This window comes from Anolis sagrei, chromosome 3, assembly GCF_037176765.1.
Source record: "Anolis sagrei isolate rAnoSag1 chromosome 3, rAnoSag1.mat, whole genome shotgun sequence".
NCBI lineage: Eukaryota > Metazoa > Chordata > Lepidosauria > Squamata > Dactyloidae > Anolis > Anolis sagrei.
In genome coordinates, this window is record NC_090023.1 from 200,273,224 (window position 1) to 200,293,049 (window position 19,826).

Sequence of the window (19,826 nt, forward strand, 5' to 3'; positions counted from 1 at the left end):
CCACAAACAACAACAATATCAATGCACATGCCCACAAAACACAAGCAAGTGTGTTTTATTGAAAATTTTACAGCAACACACACCTGCTTATGGCTGAGGTTTGGGATCTTGATTCTTCATTGACATCAAACCCAGCAAAAAGAAGATTATGTGAAACAATAGATTGGCTGGGTTCACTTGCCTTCCAGTCAGACATTAAAGGCCAGCTCCCTCTGTCAGAAGGATGTTTCAAGATAGGAGAGAACGAGAAAGAGAGATTTCCTGATAGCCATCTTAAAAGTAGAAAAGTCAGACTGACATGCCACAAATTACACTCTGAATCATAGAATCATAGAATCATAGAATCAAAGAGTTGGAAGAGACCTCATGGGCCATCCAGCCCAACCCCCTGCCAAGAAGCAAGAATATTGCATTCAAATCACCAAATGTCATTCAAATGTCATTCATTACCATATCTTCACAACTTTGAGATCTGTGTCTATTCAGTTATCTTTGACTTCAGTAAACAAATGTGCTCCTCAAAGCACTTACCCAACTCTACGTTCTTGCTATAGGGATCTTGCTCTTAAATGTTCCAAGAGATCTTGTAGCATCTTGGAGACTAGGGCCCCTTCTGTATTGCCATATAAAATCCATATTTTCTGCTTTGAAATGGATTATATGGTAGCGTAGACTCATATAATCCTGTTCTAAGCAGATAATGTGGATTATTTGATTTGATAATCTAGATTATATGGCAGTGTAGAAGGGGTCTCAGTCAGGTCTGTCAGCATGGTAATGTTATAGTGCTTCCATCCCACTTTATCTGCTACGGCCTCCACATATGGAACTGTGGGATCTGTAGTGTAGTGCAGACAAAAAAAGTGATGCAGTGGTTTGAGTGTTGTGTTACAACCCTGGAAAACAGGGTTCAAATTCCCCTCTTTATAACAATTGCCCCTTCTACACTGCCATATAATTCTGATTATCAAAACAGATAATTCACATCTGCTTTGAACTGAGGCCTCTTCTACACTACCATATAAAATCCAGGTTATCTGCTTTGATCTGGATTATATGGAGGGTAGACTCATATAATCCAGTTCAAAGCAGATGATGTGGATTATCTGTTTTGATATTCTGGATTATATGGTAGTGTAGAAGGGGCCTGGATTATATGAGTCTACACTGCCATATAATCCAATTCAAAGCAGATAATCTGGATTTTCTATGGCAGTGTAGAATGGACCAAAGAGGCAAATCACATTCTCTCAGTTAAAGGCAAAGGAAAAATTTATTCCCAAGAAATTTGCCAGGACAATCTTGTGATCAGGGACCCTTCCACACAGCCATGTAATCCAGAAAATCAAGGCTGAAAATCCCACAATATCTGCTTTGAACTGGGTTATCTGAGTCCACACTGCCATTATATTCCAGTTCAAAGCAGATACTGTGGGATTTTATTCAGCCGTGGGTCACCTTAGGTTTGTCAGAAGCCATCAATCACTTGAAGGAACACAATAACAATGAGGGATAGAGATTTGTGTTTCACTCCCCTGAACTCTAGTATTAGAGCTCTTTAGAAGAGACTTCTATATCCCTTCCTACACCACAAATCTCAGCTTTCCAAACAGTGCAGCTATGACAATTAAAGTGGAATCTCCTATAAACATGCAGGTTGGTCATAAAGATGCTACAAAATCCCTTTGTACACTGATACGGACTAACACAACTCAAATGTATGAAAAACCCTGAAGGTGAAATGAGATGTTGGATGCATTATTTTAAAATTGACAGCTGAGGGAGCAAGCATGCAGGCTTTATATTGACTTTTGTAGCTGTTTCAACTGAACCCTTCCCTATACTCATTTATTTCCTTAAAGGCAGTTTATTAAAAGGTAAAGTAAAGGTTTCCCCTGACATTAAGTCCAGTCGTGTCCGACTCTGGGGGCTGGTGCTCATCTCCATTTCTAAGCCGAAGAGACGGCATTGTCCGTAGACACCTCCAAGATCATGTGGCCAGCGTGACTGCATGGAGCGCTGCGGGTTCAGCTTTTGAACTGCTGAACTTGCTGACTGAAAGGATGGCAGTTCAAATCTGGATAATGGGGTGAGTTCCCACTGTTAGGTCCAGCTTCTGCCAACCTAGCAGTTTGAAAACATGCAAATGTGAGTAGCTCAATAGGTACCACTTCTGTGAGAGGATAACAGTAGTTTATTATCAGGTCAAAAAAGCAATTTCAAGATGGTGGGTGGGATTTACCTTGGGATAAGGGTTAATTCTATGGCCCTAGTCTTATTTGACTGCTATTTAGCATTACAAAAAAAAAAAAAAAAGATCAGTGAAATGTGTTCATGTATAAGCCTGCTCAGTTCTCAAACGCTGCTAGAAATTATTTGATTCCTGCCTGTCACTTTGCTACTCGAGCTTCTTACCCAGAAGAAAAATATATCAATGTGCCATAGAAAGGGAAACAACACTAAGTTGTAGGTATGCAGTAAATCACATATTATAAAATACGCAAGCGTAGGTAACTGCCAGATGGGCAGCTGGAAAAGACATCAGTACTGAAGACGCAATGCGACTGTTAGAAAAGTTTTGCAGCACTACATACATAAGGTCATCAGATCCTTGTAGTACTTGCTAATCCAAAAGAATCATTCCTAATTTAATATTCTGTCACTAAAGAGGATTAAACTTTTCACCGTGAGCACACCCAGATGGTTCAAAAACCTTTCATTTTACCATGCCATCCCTGAATACAAGAGAGTAGTTAGTACGATATTAAATTCTCAGTTTGCAGCGTTAACTGGGTTATTAAAAGAGGAATTCTCTTGCACAACAGCCTATTGCATTGGATGAATTATTTCAACAGCAAAGGAAAACATATCTTGTGCCTACCTGGTCTCTCCTGCGGTTAAGGAGGGCTCATTATCAGACTGCGAATATGACACAGAAGCATCAACCAGTGAGCTATCGAAGTCATCCTTCTCAACAGATCTGTCTTTTTTCTTTTTCCTCTGCCTCTTCTTTTTTACTTCTCTCTCATTATGGGGTGGCTGGACTGGTTCTGCAACAGGCTGAATTTCCTGGAGGGGGGAACAAAAAGAATGGGTGTTGGGTTAAAAAGAAAGCAGATACATGTGAATCAGTTTTAATTCAGCTTTCTGTATGTTCCCTCTCCCAATTTTGCCCTGACCAAAACAGGAACAGTTGAGCAAGTGACAAATCCTAGCAAAGGGTGAGGAAAACAACAACTGTTCTTAAGCCAGGTATGATGTTCTTAGCTGGTCCCTAAAGGGGATTTTTATCTCTTCATCCTGCCCAGTGAATGTTTCCCTTTGCTCAGCAAATGCACCACAGTTCCCATGAGAGAGTTAACTTTGTTGGATCCAGAAGGGAACTTTACAGAACTACGCCGTAGAGGGGCATGAAACGCCACATGCAACACAAAACAAGTTACCCACACTAAAAATAAAGTGAAGATAGCGCTACAGCAGACTTTCCAAGTTTATTTATGCATTTATTGAAACACGTGACAAGAGTCCTGTTGCACTTTAAAAACTAACAAGTGTTTTCTAAATATAAATGTAAACAAACACAAGGGCAATCTCTATTTTTTTATTATTATTTATACAGTAGTTATAGAAGGAATAATGTTACCAGTCTTTGAAAAAAAAGGAAATAAATAATGTGTGGTTTTCATATTGGGAGTGTCCAGGTGGAGGAGTGTTAGCACCAGGCATGTAGCCCGGGGGGGGGGGGGGGGGGCGCTTGAGGGGCTTCAGCCCCCCCCCCCCCAAATTCTCATGGTGGTTCGCGAAAAGGCCTTACTGGTGCATTATTTAAACTGTTATGTTTATTTATATCATGATCTGATCACCATGCTCAATATATCCCATATGCATGGGGGTATTGGGGTAATGATACAAAAGGTTTGCTAGGCTAGACCCTCTTTCACTCAGACTCAGCCCCCCCCCCAAACTCAGCCCCCCCCCCAAAAAAAAACCCTGAAAATTTTTTAGCCCCCCCCTCCCCCGAGTCGAAATCCTGGCTACGGGCCTGGTTAGCACATTTTGTTATGTGCCTTCAAGTCAAGTCTAGCCTACTGCAAGGTTATCATAGCCTTTTCTTGACATTGAGAAACTGCAAATCGCTTCTGGTGTGAGAGAATTGGCCGTCTGCAAGGACATTGCCCAGGCAATACCTGGATGTTTTACCAACTGAAAAAAGCATGAACAAATTTATATGCACAGTGCACATATCTTGTGTGTAGTGCAAAAAGAAAAAAAGGAGGGAGGGAGGGAGGAAAAATACAATAGTTAAAATGAAGAACAATTTAAACCAACATAAACTTAACGGTATTTCAGTGGAAGGTCCCTGGGGCCATCCAGTCCAACCCCCTTCTGCCATGCAAGAAAAGCACAGTCAAAGCACCTCCAACAGATGACCATTCAGTCTCTGAAATAATAATAACAACAACAGCAACAACAGGAGTAACTCAGGGGCCATCCAATCTCTTCTGCCTTGAAGGAAAAGCACAGTCAAAGGACCCCCAACAGAGAGCCATCCAGCCTTTGCAATGATACTACTACTACTACTACTACTACTAATAATAATAATAATAATAATAAATAATAGGAGGAGCAATCCAGAGGCCATCCAGTGCAACCTCCTTCTGCCTTGCAGGAAAAGCACAATCAAAGCATCCCCAACATATGCAATAATAACAACAAAAACAACAACAATAGCAGCAATCCCCAGGGCCACCCAGTTCAACTGGCTTCTGCCTTGCAGTAAAACACACTCAAAGTAGCAGCAGTGGGGAAGCCTCAAAGGCCATGGCAGAAGTGTGGAAGACTTGTAGGCCACAATGATGGTGGTGGGGAGGCCTTGTAGGTTGTGGTGGTGAAGGTAAGGAGGCCTTGTAGGCCTTGGCAGCAGCAGCAGGGAGGCCCGCTAGGCTGCATCGGCAGCAATGAGGTTCTACAGGTTGCATGCTTCCTAGGCAGGGGGAGCGGGGTGTGTGTAGGAGCACAATTTGAGAACTGCTGGCCTATCTATTGCAGGATGATATAATAAACCAAGAGTGGGAAAAGTGCCACTGTCAAGAAGAAGACTAAAGCACAACTTAGCAAGTTAACTGGTTTTTGTAACTTTCTTAAATAGGCAACATGTTTAGCCAACACCCAGATCCCTGCAGCATTTAGAGAGAGTCTATCACTTTTTGTACAGTGAATGGCGTGGAGTAGACACCTAAGAAACCTGGCAGAAAATGCTTATGTCTAGAATCCCATCACCACACCCATAATATTCTATGAAAAGGCTGAGTGATTTGTATAGTAGAAAGTTATTTCTGAGAAAATCCATTGCCATTCAGTTCCCATGGTTAATGAAACACAATATCTCTTTCTGTCAGTTTTGACATCCATGATGTGGTTGCCAACTACATGATGGCAGAAGTATGCAACTATATAACTGTATAAAATGGAGCAACAGGTAAAAGCAGGATATGACTGAAACAGCCACAATCACAGCCCTGACACTAAAATGAAATGAAAGACACCTTTGTCCGTTACCAAAAAGACACAGTGACAGATTAGCCTTTGTGGCATAGACACTAAGAACAGGGAAGCCCTGGCCCTTGAGCACTCCAGCTGGAGGACAGCTGTGACCAGCAGTGCTGTAGAATTTGAAGAGGCATGAATGGAGGGCGAAAGAGAGAAACGTGCCAAGAGGAAGACACGTCAAGTCAACCCCGACCAAGACCACCTTCCACCTGGAAACCAATGTCCTCACTGCAGGAGAAGATGCAGAGATCAAGAATAGGGCTCCACGGTCACCTACAGACCCACCAGTACACTGATCTTGCAAGACAATCTTACTCGAAAAACGAGGGATCACCTAAGTAAGTAAGTCTCTGGTATCAGCATTGTATAGTCAGGGATAATTCCACCAAGAAAGGCCTTTCCCCATTGTGTTCCCAGATAGTAAAAGTACTTGGAGAAGATGCAGAAAACAGCTGGATAAGATAAACATCTCACCAAAATTTGTTGGACTAGAATCTTAGCCAGCATAGCCATTGGTAAGGAACTATGAAAAATGCAGTCCAACAATACTTGCAGAGCCACAGGTGCCCACCCCAGTGCATTTGAGGAAGTGCAACTATAGTTTTAGAAATCAAAAGCAGACAACTGAGATGGAGAACTGGAACCCCCTTTAGCTATCATGAGTATCTATCCTTGCTAAGTATGATGAAAGTTGTATGCCAGCCACATCTCAAGAGCCATATTATTATTTCTATTATTTTAGTGACACAATCATTTAAATACATCATTTAAAACAGGTTGAATCACATAATAAAATTCATTATGTCACAGCAAACGAGATCTGTATGCTGCATTTCGTATCACAAAATCACAAATTGAACACTTCCCAAGCATCTATGGCTGTGTGATATATTTTCGAATGATGCGTGAACATCCAAGTAAGGTGGCCTTTTGCAATTTACAGATCCTGATTTTGTCAATGTTTATTGTTTCCAAATGCCGGTTGAGGGCTTTTGGTATGGCACCCAGTGTGCAGTTGACCACTGGGACCACCTGTACTGGTTTATGCTGGAGCCTTTGCAGTTCAATTTTGAGGTCCTGATAATGGCTGAGTTTTTCCTGTTGTTTTTCCTCAATGTGACTGTCACCTGGTATGGCGACATAAATAATCCAAACTTTTTTCTTTTTCACAATCGTAATGTCTGGTGTATTGTGTTTCAAAACTTTGTCAGTCTGGATTTGAAAGTCCCACAGTATTTTTGGATGTTCATTTTCCACTATCTTTGCAGGATTTATGATCCCACCCATTCTTTACTACTGACAGGTGATAGTTGTGACATAAGTTCCAATGAATCATTTGGGCCACAGAGTTGTGCCTCTGTTTGTAGTCCGTCTGTGCGATTTTCTTGCAGCAGCTGAGGATATGATCCATGGTTTCATCAACTTCCTTGCATAGTCTGCATTTTGGGTCATCAGCTGATTTTTCAATCCTGGCCTTAATGGCATTTGTTCTGATGGCTTGCTCCTGGGCTGCAAGAAATAGGCCTTCTGTCTCCTTCTTCAGTGTTCCATACGTGAGCCATAACCAGGTCTTCTCCTTATCAAATTTTTAATTTCAATTATCGACTTTTAATTTATGTTATTTCTATTATTATTATTATTATTATTATTATTATTATTATCCCACCTCGCTTTATGCCTTGAAGTTATCTGCCTCTTGCCACATACACCATATCAGAGAATGCCTTATTGCTCCTCCTATGTTTCTGTCCTCATCAGTTTGAGTTTGAGAAATTGTCCATAGAAAGCCAAATTCACTTCATACATTATACAACAGCAAGACTTTGTTTATATTGCAACAGCAACTTGTTCTGGTGCCATAGCAAACACATATATTCCATCCCTGTTTAAAATAAATATTTATTGCACATTTATTTTAAAATATAGCCCTTGATTGTTTAGCTGTATCCATCAGAAGTATGGTTTTCTTCAGAAGCCATTATTATTGAAGAACGTTTTCAGTGAAGAATTGCTGCATTTATCGTAGTTTTAAAATGATACATGAAAAACATTGTTTCTCCATTACACACCAGGATACCTCATATTTACATTCAAGACAAGGTGAGATTAATAGTTTTTTTAAAATGAACTGAAGAGATTACGTCTACCACATTGTGTGTTTGTATACTTTATTTCCAAATCACATCTTTGTTCACTGGATCATCAACTTGATTCATGTTACTTCATGTTTGCAAGTGCTTTGTGTCTTAGCCACAGACAAGTGATTTTATATCAACTATTTGACAGTGGGATATAAATGGGAGGCATTTCACTGAGTTGTTGAATTTGGACATGCCTTTCTTTTTACCAAATCCATAGTGAACAGCAGTTTCCCCGATTATATCCAGTCAAATCCATCTATGACCCAACTCTCAAACAAGTAGGATATTGTTGTTGTTGTTGTTGTTATTTGAAACACAACAAGATGAGTCCACAGCAAACAAGATCACTCTGCTGGCTGTTGTATTGGATCACACGTAGGACACTTCCCAAGTGTCTAGGACTGTGTGATGTATCAGCGAATAATGCGTGCAGATCCCAGTAAGGTGGCCTTTCACAGCTGGCAGATGATCATTTTGTCAGCGCCGATTGTGTTTAAGTGCAGGCCAAGGTCTTTAGGCACTGCACCTAGTGTGCCAATCACCACTGGGACCACCTTTACTAACTTGTGTCAAAGTCTTTGCAGTTCGATCTTTATATCCTCATATCGTGTCAGTTTTCCAGTTGATTCTTTTCAATCCTGCTGTCACCTGGGATTGCAACATCAATGATCCATACTTTGTTTTTTAACATGATCGTGAGGTCAGGAGTATTGTGCTACAGAAATCTGTCAGTCTGAATTTGGAAGTCGCAGAGTAGTTTGACGTTTTCATTTTCTGTGACGTTTTCAGGTTTGTGATCTCACCAGTTCTTTGTCGCAGGCAGATGGTATTTGTGGCACAAGTTCCAATGAATCATCTGAGTAACAGTGTTATGTCTCTGCTTATAGTCCATCTACACAATCTTCTTGCAGCATCTGAGAATGGGATCTATTGTTTCATCTGCTTCCTTGCACAGTCTACACTTGGGATGTGTTGCTGACTTTTCAATTCTGGCTTTGATGGCATTTGTTCTAATGGCTTGTTCTTGGGCTGCCAGAATCAGGCCCTCCGTCTCCTTTTTCAAAGTTCCATTTGTGAGCCACAACCATGTTTTTTCTTTGTCAATTTGGCTCTCAATTTTCCCAGGAACTGTCCATGGAGAGCTTTCTTTTGCCAGTTTTCTCTTCTACTCTGCAATTTGTTTTTACAGAATTCCCTCTTTATCTTCTGCACTTTAAGCAGTTTACTACTATTGACTTCCCTCAATGCTGGTTCTTGACTGCCTTTCACACAGTACACAATCCCAGCAGTGTATGTAATGACAGGGATGGCCCAGATGTTGATAGCCTTGATCATATTTCCACCATTTAATTTTGTCTTCAAAACCTTTCTGACTCTTTGGATATATTCTTTGCTGACCACATTTTTCACTTGTCCATGCAATTATTATTGTTATTATTATTTTACTGACACAAAAACCAGTATGTCACAGTAAACAATATCTATATGCTGGATTTCGTATCAAAAGATCACAAGTCGAACACTTCCCAAGCATCTAGGACTAAGTCTAATATGTTCTCATCAGCTCTGGGAACTGATGGTGTTTATTTTGCTAATTCCTTTTAGTCAGTGGGTCAGGATAAAAATATCAAAAAGAAAAAAAAATCCCAACAGTCCCTTTCAATAATGCAGGATGTAAACATGCTCAATAGCTTTAGTGAACATAGAGGATAAGTGTGGAAATGTTTTATGATTACTGTTTCCTCACTTCTCCTCCCCTTTCCCTTTAAAACTTGGTATGTCTGGGTGAAAGTTGGAAAGGGATAGAAATTGAGGCATAAGAGAACTGGCACTGAGCCATGACTGAGGAGTTTCCAAAACAGAAACACTTGGTTTTGAAATTATTCTGTTTTTGTGTCCGGTTGACTGGTACTGAACAAGATGCTAGATTGTGGAAGGCTCTGGCCTGATCCAACTTGACTCTTCTTTTGTTCCTAAGGCTTTCATTGATAAATACAGCCATAGCCTTAAGAGATCCAGCATGATGTGGTGGTTTGAGCATTAGAGACTACAACTCTGGAGGACAGGGTTCAACTCCTTCCTCAGCTATGGAAACCCACTGGTTCCCTTTGGACAAGTGAGACCATTTCAGTCCAGAAAAATCCATAATACAGTTGCCTTAGAATCATCATAAGATTAAAATAAGTTGGCTAAAAAAGCCAAAGCAATTCAAGATTGCATCAATAGTAGTTTAGTGGCAAGATCGAAGGATATCATCATCCCACTCTATTCAACTTTGGTCAGACCTAATCTGGAATATTATGTCCTGTTCTGGACACTGCAATTCAAGAAGGGTATTAAAAAGTATCCAGAGGTATTAACAAGTATTCAGTTATCCAAATAACTGAAGATTTGGGAGTGGCTGAAGGAGCTGGGTATGTTTAGTTTGGAGAAGAGAATGTTAAGAAGGGGCATAATATCCATGTTTTATATCTGAAACAGTGCCCCATTGAAGAGAGGACAAGCTTGTTTTATGCTGCCCTGGAGACTAGGACACAGAGCAAAGAATTCAAATTGCAGGAAAAATGATTCCATCCAAACATAAGGAAGAATTTCCTGACAGAAATAGTTGTTTGGCAATTGAATGTGCTGCTCAGAGTATGGTGGAGTCTCCTTCTCTTGAGGTTTTTAAGCAGAGGCTGGATGGCCATCTGTCAAGAGTGCTTTGATTGTGCTTTTTGAACATGGTAAGGGGTTGGATTGGATGGCCTTTGTGGTATCTTCCCACTTTAGAATGCTGTAGGACCTAGAGATTTCTAAAAAGAAGGTATCTCCTGGAATCTCTATGTCCTCAGCTGTGATCCTATAGTCAGCTTCCAGCAAAAGGTTTCCATAAAGTCATGCTGGAAGACTTAGAAATTCCTAGACAGGTGTTCTCTCTAGTAAAAGGTAAAGGTAAAGGTTTCCCTTGACATTAAGTCTAATTGTGTCTGACTCTGGGGGTTGGTGCCCATCTCAAGTTCTAAGCGGAAGAGCCAGCATTGTTCACAAGGTCATGTAGCCACCATGACTGCATTGAGTGCCATTACCTCCCTGACAGAGTGGTACCTATTGTTCTACTCACATTTGCATGTTTTCAAACTTCTAAGTTGGCAGAAGCTGGACCTAACAGTGGGACCTCCCCCCGCTCCCCGATTTGAACTGCCAACCTTTCGGTCAGCAAGTTCAGTAGCTCAATGGTTTAACCCATTGCGCCACCAGGGTAAAAATAATAAATTCCTTTATCTGTGCCTTTTCGCTTTAATGGGGGCTCTGTGCCCCTAGCCCCAGTGAATATGGAGAGCTGGCTATATACCAAAATCTGAAGCAAGGTAACCTTCATCCCTGTTGTCCCATGATTATGTTAATCCAAAGCACAAGTATATTTTGGAAAGGGGTTTGGGCAATGCCCCAAATTTACAAATCTGTTAAAAACAACTCTTTAAAATCGCCACAAGTGTCTTTTAAAAATACAGGATATTTTATTGTGTCAATGTCACCAAAACAATGAAACAGAGTTATTTTTCCTTAACACAGCCAGCCAACAACAATGTCTTGGTGTCTCAATTTTTAGGCTTGTTACTGGGGTTATTTGGGCCGCTGATTCAGAAAATTGCATTGGATAGACCACATCAACTTTAATTTCTTAGATATGGTTATCATGGATTTCTATGGCCGAGCAGATGACAACTGGTTCTGTATCTCAAAAACTAGAGCTGACAGGGAAAACTGGTGCAATTTTTGGAATCAGCAGGTCAAATATACCCAGAAACAGGCACCAAAATGTGTGTTGGTCAGTGATATAAAATAATTTCTTGAATAAGTGTTTATATTATACTAGAAAACTCTTAGTTCAGGAACATGCATTTCACATTCTCTCAAGGCATATAATAAATGGGTTGACACACTGTTTGTAAGTCTTCCCTTTTGATGCAACAAGGAAAAAATTATATTCATGTAAGTTTTTTTGTATTGGCATCAAAAATAACCACATCCAAGCTATCATTCTTTCCTCTGATCAAGAGTTAATGATACAAATCATCACTCATCTGTCATATAAACATAAAGCCAGATTTAAAGAAAGTGAGGGAAACATCAATAAAATCTATTTGGGGATAGTGGCCTCCAATAGAAAGATTTTTTTTTAATCCAGTTCCTCCAAAAGTTATGTTTATTATAGAATAATAGAGTTTGAAGAGACCACAAGGGCCATCCAGTCCAACCCCCTGCCATGCAAGAATACCCCATCAAAGCACTCCCGACAGAGGGTCATTTATCATTTCAGTTGAAAAACTCAAGCTACAATCTTAAGACCAAGCTTGGCTTGTGAATATGCCAAGCTCTCTGAAGTTTCCTGGTTCATAGCCAAGAGCTTAGTGAAGCATCAAGTACACGTCAGCCTTACTGTGAGGCTTTCGATTCAAAAGTGGTCCCTTTTAGGAAAAGGCGGGCAGGTGGGAATATACACAAGCATCCCTAATTGACAAAGGATACATCTATACTATTATGAACACACTTATACTAAATATTAAAATAGTTTGATGCTACTTTAACTGCTATGACTAAATGCTATAGAATCATGGAGATGTCGTTTGCAAGGTCTTTGGAGTAGTTAAGAACTTTTTGGTGTAACAGTGTACTTATGCTAATACTTTTATGTTAAGCCACTTTGAGTCCCCTTCAGGGGAGATGAGGTGGGGGTAATAATAATAATAATAATAATAATTGTTTAATGCTCTGCCTCATTTAAATTAAATGGAGTGGTGAAGTCAATGGTGGGGGGATATGAGTTTCAAAGGCCATTTTAGTGTATTTATAATATTTTAATCCTGTTTTTACCACACTGTTACTATTTAATTGTTTTTAAACTTATAGCACTTTTTTGGTGCCCTTAGTGGCGCAGTGGGTTAAACCACTAAGCTGCTGAATTTGCTGACCAAAAGGTTGGTGGTTTGAATCCAGGGAGTGAGGTGAGCTCCCACTGTTAGCCCCAGCTTCTGAAAACGTAGCAGTCTGAAAATATGCAAAAGTGAGCCGGTCAGTAGGGGGAAAGAAGGAAGGAAAGACAAAAGTGAAGGAAGGATGGAAGAGTGGAAGGGATGGATGGATGGATGGATGGAAAGAAGGAAGGAGAGAAGGAAGGACAAAAGAGAAGGAATGGAGGGAGGGAGAAAGAGGGAGGGAAGGAAGGGAATGAAGGAAGGAGGAAGGAAAGAAAGAGAGGAACGATGAAAGAGTGGAAAAGAAGGAGAAAGAGGGAGGGAAGGAGGAAGGAAGGGAAGAAGGAAGGTAAGAGAGAAGGACAAAAGGGAGAAAGGGAAGGATGGAAGGAGGAAAAGGGAGAGAGGGAAGGAGGAAGGAAAGAAGGAAGGAAAGACAAAAGGGAAGGAAGGAAGGATGAAAGGGTGGAAGGGAAGGGAAGAAGGAAGGAAGGAAGGAAGGAAGGAAGGAAAGAGTGAAGGAAGGACAAAAGGGAAGGAGGAAATGGAAGGAGAGAGAAAAAGGGAGGGAAGGAAGGAAGGGAAGGAAGGAAGGAGGAAGGAAAGAGAGGAAGGATGAAAGGGTGGAAGGGAAGGAGAAAGAGGGAGGGAAGGAGGAAGGAAGGGAAGAAGGAAGGAAAGAGAGAAGGACGAAAGGGAGAAAGGGGACGATGGAAAGAGAAAAAGGGAGAGAGGGAAGGAGGGAGGAAAGAAAAGGAAGGAAAGAAAGAAGGAAAGAGAGAAGGAAGGACAAAAGGGAAGGAGGGAATGGAGGGAGGGAGAAAGAGGGAAGGAAGGAAGGAAAGAGGGGAAGGACGAAAAGGTGGAAGGAAAGGAAAAAGAGGGAGGGAAGGAGGAAGGAATGAGAAAAGGATGGATGGTGAGAGAGAGGAGTGCCTGAGAAAAGAGTCCCAGGAGCCACATCCAGCCCCTGGGCCTGGGTTTGCCCATACCTGGTGTAGATGCACCCAAAACTTGGTGAATCCCAGCCCTGTCCTCCCCCATCCTTTTTCCAATGTGAGTTTCAGCCTTCTAGCCTTTTAAGGCAGTGCTTGCCATGGGTCAGAGTTCTGGCTCCAAGTCAGCTTGGAACGGAAAGCTTCCCTGCGGTGTTTACACGGAAATGGAGAGTGCCGGGAGGGCAGTGACTGGGGCCTCCTTACCTTCCAGGGTCACCTCCTCGCCCTTTCTTTCCCTAGAGGCGCACAGGAGGAGGAGGAGGAGGAGGAGGGGGCCAAGGCGCAGGGGATGCGGCTGGGAGCGCCTTCGGAGCCAAGGCAGCCGCTTCCTCCCTAAGAAGCTTAAAAGGAGGGCTGCAGGTGAACGCCGGGAAGCCGAGCAAAGGTCATCCCCATGGCGGCAGGGATCGGGTTTCAGGAGCGCCTGCCAAGGGAACCGGACGCCGGGCACAGAAAGGAAGGCCAGAAGCTGCCCCAGAACAAGCTGCCTCCAATTGCACAGGCTGCAGAAGCCAGGGTCCCATAGCAGTGAGGGAGTAGACTCACAGCAGGTAGTGTTGAAGTGCATGGATTTGGCAATGTTGATGCACCCTGTGAAATCCATGGAGGCAACAACATATATTGAACGCACACCCATGTGCACACACCCCAGATGTTTGCTAGTGTTTTGGCACATAGGGTTGTTAGATGCCATTGAACTAGAAAAATGAACAGGGCTTTGGGGTGTCTTTTGGTGCATGCTCACCCCTGCATTCCATAACTTTGAGCACATGCCAGTCAAAGTGGTGCCCAACTGCATTCATTCCACATCCACAGTGAGGTGGATCCTAACAGTTCACAATTGCAGGCATTCAGGCAGTTATTTATTTATTTATTTATTTATTTCGAGGTTTTATATACCGACCCTCTCACCTTCAAAGAGGGATTCGGACCGGTTCACAACATGTGTTAACATACAAAAAATATACAATAACAACACAATGCCACTTCATTACACGGTTAAAATATCAGCACTATACATGTTAAAACATTATCATCACAGTTAAAAGAGCCAAATCGTCCGACACCATCACAATCCCATTCATCATCCTTCTTTCATGTGGGCAAATAATTAAATCAGTTGTCAAATGCCGCGTTCCACAACCAGGTCTTTGTTAGTTTCCTGAACGTCATGAGGGAGGGGGCAGTTCTGATCTCTAATGGCAGGGAGTTCCAAAGTCGAGGGGCCACCATCGAGAAGGCCCTGTCCCTCGTCCCCACCAGCCGTGCTTGTGCAGGCGGAGGGACCGAGAGCAGGGCCCCTCCAGACGATCTTAGTGGTCTTGATGGTTCGTAGGGGAGAATACATTCGGAGAGGTAAACAGTTTGCACGGGGCACAACTTTAAACTGCCACAACAAACTTGGGCCCCTTCTACACTGCCATATAATCCAGATTATCAAAGCAGATAATCAAAGCATATAAATGAACCTAGGTAAAGGTTTCTCCTTGACATTAAGTCCGACTCTGAGGGTTGGTGCTCATCTCCATTTCTATGCCAAAGAGCCGGCATTGTCCGTAGACAGCTCTAAGGTCATGTGACCAGCATGACTTCATGGAGCACCATTATATTCCCACCAGAGCAGTACTTACTTACTTTACTTACTTAGTCAATCCCTCGTAGTCCTAGGATGGTGGCCCTCCAAGTGTAGTGTCCTGGCAGTGGGTTCGTAGATAACTGTGGAGCCCTATTCTTGATCTGCATCCACCGGAGCAGTACTTATTGATCTACTCACGTTTGCATTTTTTCAAAATGCTAGGTTGGCAGAAGCTGGAGAAGCTCATGCCACTCTCCAGATTTGAACCTGCGACCTTTCGGTCAACAAGCTCATCAGTTCAGCGCTTTAACCCACTGCGCCATCAGGGCCCCCATAAATGAGTATATAAATGAGAAAAATGAGCATATAAATCATTATATAAACAACAATAATAGTAATAATAATAATAATAATAATAATAATAATAATAATAAATCTTTATTTATGGAGCCCCGGGTGGCACAATGGGTTAAATCCTTGTGCCGGCAAGACCAAAGACCGACTGGTCGGAGGTTCAAATCTGGGGAGAGCATAGATAAGCTCCCTCTGTCAGCTCCAGCTCTCCATGTGGGGACATGAGAGAAGCCTCCTACAAGGATGGTAAAACATCAAAACATCCAAGCATCCCCTAGGCAACGTCCTTGCAGATGGTCAATTCTCTCACACCAGAAGTGACTTGCAGTGACATGAAAAAAAATCTTTATTTATATCCTGCTTTCCTCCCTAACAGGTCCCAAAGCAGCTCACAGTGTAATACAATACAAATCAAAGCACATTTAGCAAAAATAGAAGACAAAAATCACACAAAGCATAATAACGTCCAGAAATAAGTTAGAAATAAATATTAAGCATTAAAAACATTTAAAACCAATTACATCAATTGTGGAGACTCATCAATAATTAAGTCTCCACAATAGTTGTAATTGCAAATACAACTATTATGGATAGTACAGCTCAATGCAAGTCACCGGTGCTGTTGTTAGCAATTGAATTCATTATTCAAAAGTTTTCTTGAACAGGTAGGTCTTCAACTGATTCTTGAAAGATGACAGGGAAGGGGCAGTTTTAACCCCCCCCCCCCCCAACCCCATTTGTGCCAGGTTTGATCCAGTGAGAGAAATACATCTTGGATATCAGATATTTACATTGAGATTCATAACAGCAGCAAAAATAATTTTATGGTTGGGAATCCCCACAACATGAGGGGATTTAGAGGCTGTGGCATTAGGAAGGTTGAGAACCACTGCCTTAGGCTAAAACCCAAGGCAAATTTCTCACTCCATTGTAAACAAAGCCAACTAGTTATCATTATTTTACTGTCCTCAGACCTTGCTAAACTAATTACTTGCCATAGCAAAATACGGTTACCCTGGATTAGGTCTTCAGATTATTCTTCCAAGCGCCTTCTCCTGGGAAGACCAATCCCTTCTGAACTCTGATGCTCAAATATGACCAACATTAACTAAGTACCTGCTCTGAGTCATTCAAATACCAATCTTAAACTTCTGGAAATACATTAACTTTCCAAAAAGCTGTGAAAACTTATCTTGAATGAACCATCAGACTTACCTGATTTTCTGGACTGCTGTTTTCATTGCCCATGTTGGCAAGATGATTTCAGGATCGCTCTATTACATTCAGTAGGCCAGCTGGAGGGGGGAAATCAATAACCATCAGCCATCTGTAGAAACATAGTGTTTAAGAAGAAAAGACCTGCTGTGTACCTCCCCAAGTGACTTTCCCTATACAAATATTACTTGATAGCCCAAGGCTAGCAGAGTTCTCGGCAAATACAGTTTTGTACGGCAGGACTAAATGTGCCAGGTCAGAGCTTTGCAACTCTAGTCCATTCATTCTCATCCATTATTAATTTTGCATGATTAATTCCTATGGTTAGATAATATGAAATTTGACTTCCACAAACCTATGCTATCAATTCATGTTTATTTAAAATTTCAATTCTAAACTGTCATTAGCAAACCGCATCTAACCACTGAAATACAACAATGTCCAAATACACATCATTAACTGGTACAGCCTCCACCAGTTTCTTTATTTGGACAACATCTTCCACAAGTCCAAAAAAGTCATTTTTCACATCCAAGAACTCCAGAAAAGTAGGGGTTTTCCCCCCAAAATCTAATCTTTACATGTTGTCAAAGGCTTTTCCTTTATTAAAAAAAAATCACTAGTGGCACATCATGTTATAATGTCCCAACCAGATTACTGTGCTTCATTAGGCATCCTTGTCCAGCTGTCACCTAAACCGCACACTTCCTCAAGTCCTACCTCCTTGTAAACTTCTAGGATGGAGGAAGCAAGGAATCCCAGTTGTTACCAATAACTGGAGATAATAGTAGATCTCTGGTAATAATAATAATAATCATCATCATCATCACCATCATCATCTTTATTTATACCCCGCCACCATCTCTCCAATAGGGACAATGGGGCCAAGCCTGGACAACATGTTACAGCAAAATAAAACCAGAACATAAACAACAAGCAACATCATCAAAATTACATAGGAAAAAAGTATAAACACAGTAACAAAATAACATCCCAATAAACACAATCATGATAACAGTGGGCGGGTACACACATATTGACCTAAACGTGCTAAAGGCACCAGATCCTTTTTGATCTTGGAAGCCAAGCAAGGTCAGCACTGGTTGCTACTTGGATGGGAAACTGCCAACAAATACCAGATGCTGTAGGCTTTATTTCAGAGGAAAGAACAGGCAAAACCACTTCTGAGTATTGCTTGCCTAAGAAAACCCTATGAAATTCATGAGGTTGCCATAAGTCAACAGGCATCTTGAAGACACACACACAGCACTTCCTTTGAATCAGGAGGGAGAGCAGCATGTGAAGCTAGTCAGGTTCCCTGTTGGTCTTTGCAAGGGTTGACTCAGGGTGCATCTACATCAGGCATGGGCAAACTTTGGTGTTTTGGACTTTAACTCCAGAAATCCCAGCCAGCTTACCAGCTGTTAGGAATTGTGGGAGTTGGAGTCTAAAACACCTGCAGGGCCGAACTTTGCTCATGCCTGATCTACATTATAGAATTAATGAAGTTTGGCACCCCTTTAACAGCCATGGCTTAATGTTTTGGAATCATAGGAACTTCAGTTTGGTGAGGCACCAGCACTCTTTGGCAGAAAAAGCTAAAGACCTTGAAAATTACAACTTCCATGATTTCATAGCAGTTAAAGTGGTGTCAAACTGTATTAATTTGATAATTTAGATACACCCTAAGAATGCATTGCCCCTCCTCCCCCTCTTTGGGTGGGGCTGTGTTATTATCTGTGGATTTTATTAACACTCTGTAAAAATAAAAAAGAAGGGGAGGGGGCTGAGGTTGAAAAAAAAAACACAAAAAGCGGAGCGTGAGATGCAAGAAACTGTCCTTAATTAATTTATTTATTTACAGTATTTATATTCTGGCCTTCTCATCCCGCTGGGGACTCAGGGTAGATTACAATGTACATATACATGGCAAACATTTAATGCCATAGACACACAACGTATATAGACAAACACACAGAGGCTGCTTAACATTCCAGGTTTTTGATGAGGGTATTCTGGCCACCAGGGGAGCTGTCGCTTCACCGTCCATCTGTAACACCGATGAAGTACTTCCTCATTCTCCAAATGCTTGCTGGAGATTTTTATGGCTTCGTAAATTTGTTAAATTAGCCTCCCCACATAAGTGGTACCTAAATTTCCTACTTGACAAATGCAACTGTCTTTCGGGCTGCAAAGGTCGACAACAAGCTACACAAATTGGTCAGAAGCTCACTCCGACCCGAGCTGGCTTCGAACTCATGACCTTTCTGTCAGTAGTGATCTTAATGCAGCTGACTCCCAGCCAGCTGTGCCACAGTCCAGGTGCTTTAATAATTATAATTATAATTACTACTACTACTACTTCCTTTGGGGACTAAACAGGGTCTTTCAAAAGGCTGCTTTCCCATTACAACTCTTGTGTTTGACAGTAGGAGCTAATAATAATAATAATAATAATAATAATAATAACAACAACAACAATAACAATAACAACAACAACTCTGGAGGATTAAACAGGGTCTTACGAAGGGCTATGTTCCCATTACAATTGATGTGTGGCAATGGGAGCTAACAACAACAACATTGAGGGACTCATTTTTTTCTCTCTCACTTTCTCGCTCGTGCTGCCTGGTGAGAAAGCACTTGCGAGTGCGACGGCCTTCCTTCCTTTTCTCCCTTTCCTTCTCTCTCCCGCCTCCTCATGTGTGCCACTGGCTGAGTCTCCTCAGCCAACTGAGAAAGCACTGGGGAGGGCAATGCACCAGTGTCTCCTTCCTTCTTTCTCTCCCTCTCACTGACCTTATTTTAAGTCTCACGGCTCACTCGTGGGTTGGGGCCCACAGGTTGGGAATCACTGTGCTAGACAGAGAAGGGCTTCACGTGATGCTTTGGCCCAAACCCTATGATCCATGGAGGGCTGCAAGAGACATCCAGCCCAAAGGAAGGAAGCTATGTAGAACACCAAGCCATTCTCCTGAAAAGTAATCTCTCATCCTAGGCCCAAGGCTGCACAGTAAATCCAACTGAATTTAAA

The 19,826-nt window shown here is 41.7% G+C and overlaps 1 protein-coding gene across 10 annotated transcripts in view; it reads right to left on the reverse strand.

Moving 5' to 3' along the window:
• TACC2 (transforming acidic coiled-coil containing protein 2) overlaps positions 1-19,826 on the reverse strand; it is a 212,729-nt gene that overhangs the window by 178,802 nt on the left and 14,101 nt on the right. For 9 of the 10 annotated variants that reach the window (XM_060768557.2, XM_060768556.2, XM_060768560.2 and 6 more), the window contains exons 2-4: positions 16,793-16,872; positions 2,882-3,069; positions 84-212 (exon numbers count right to left, since the gene is read on the reverse strand). In XM_060768557.2, coding sequence (XP_060624540.2) covers positions 84-212; positions 2,882-3,069; positions 16,793-16,825 — 350 coding nt within the window. In that variant the 5' untranslated portion in view covers positions 16,826-16,872. The remainder of the gene's footprint in view (positions 1-83; positions 213-2,881; positions 3,070-16,792; positions 16,873-19,826) is intronic. The other variant, XM_060768563.2, reaches the window with a different exon arrangement.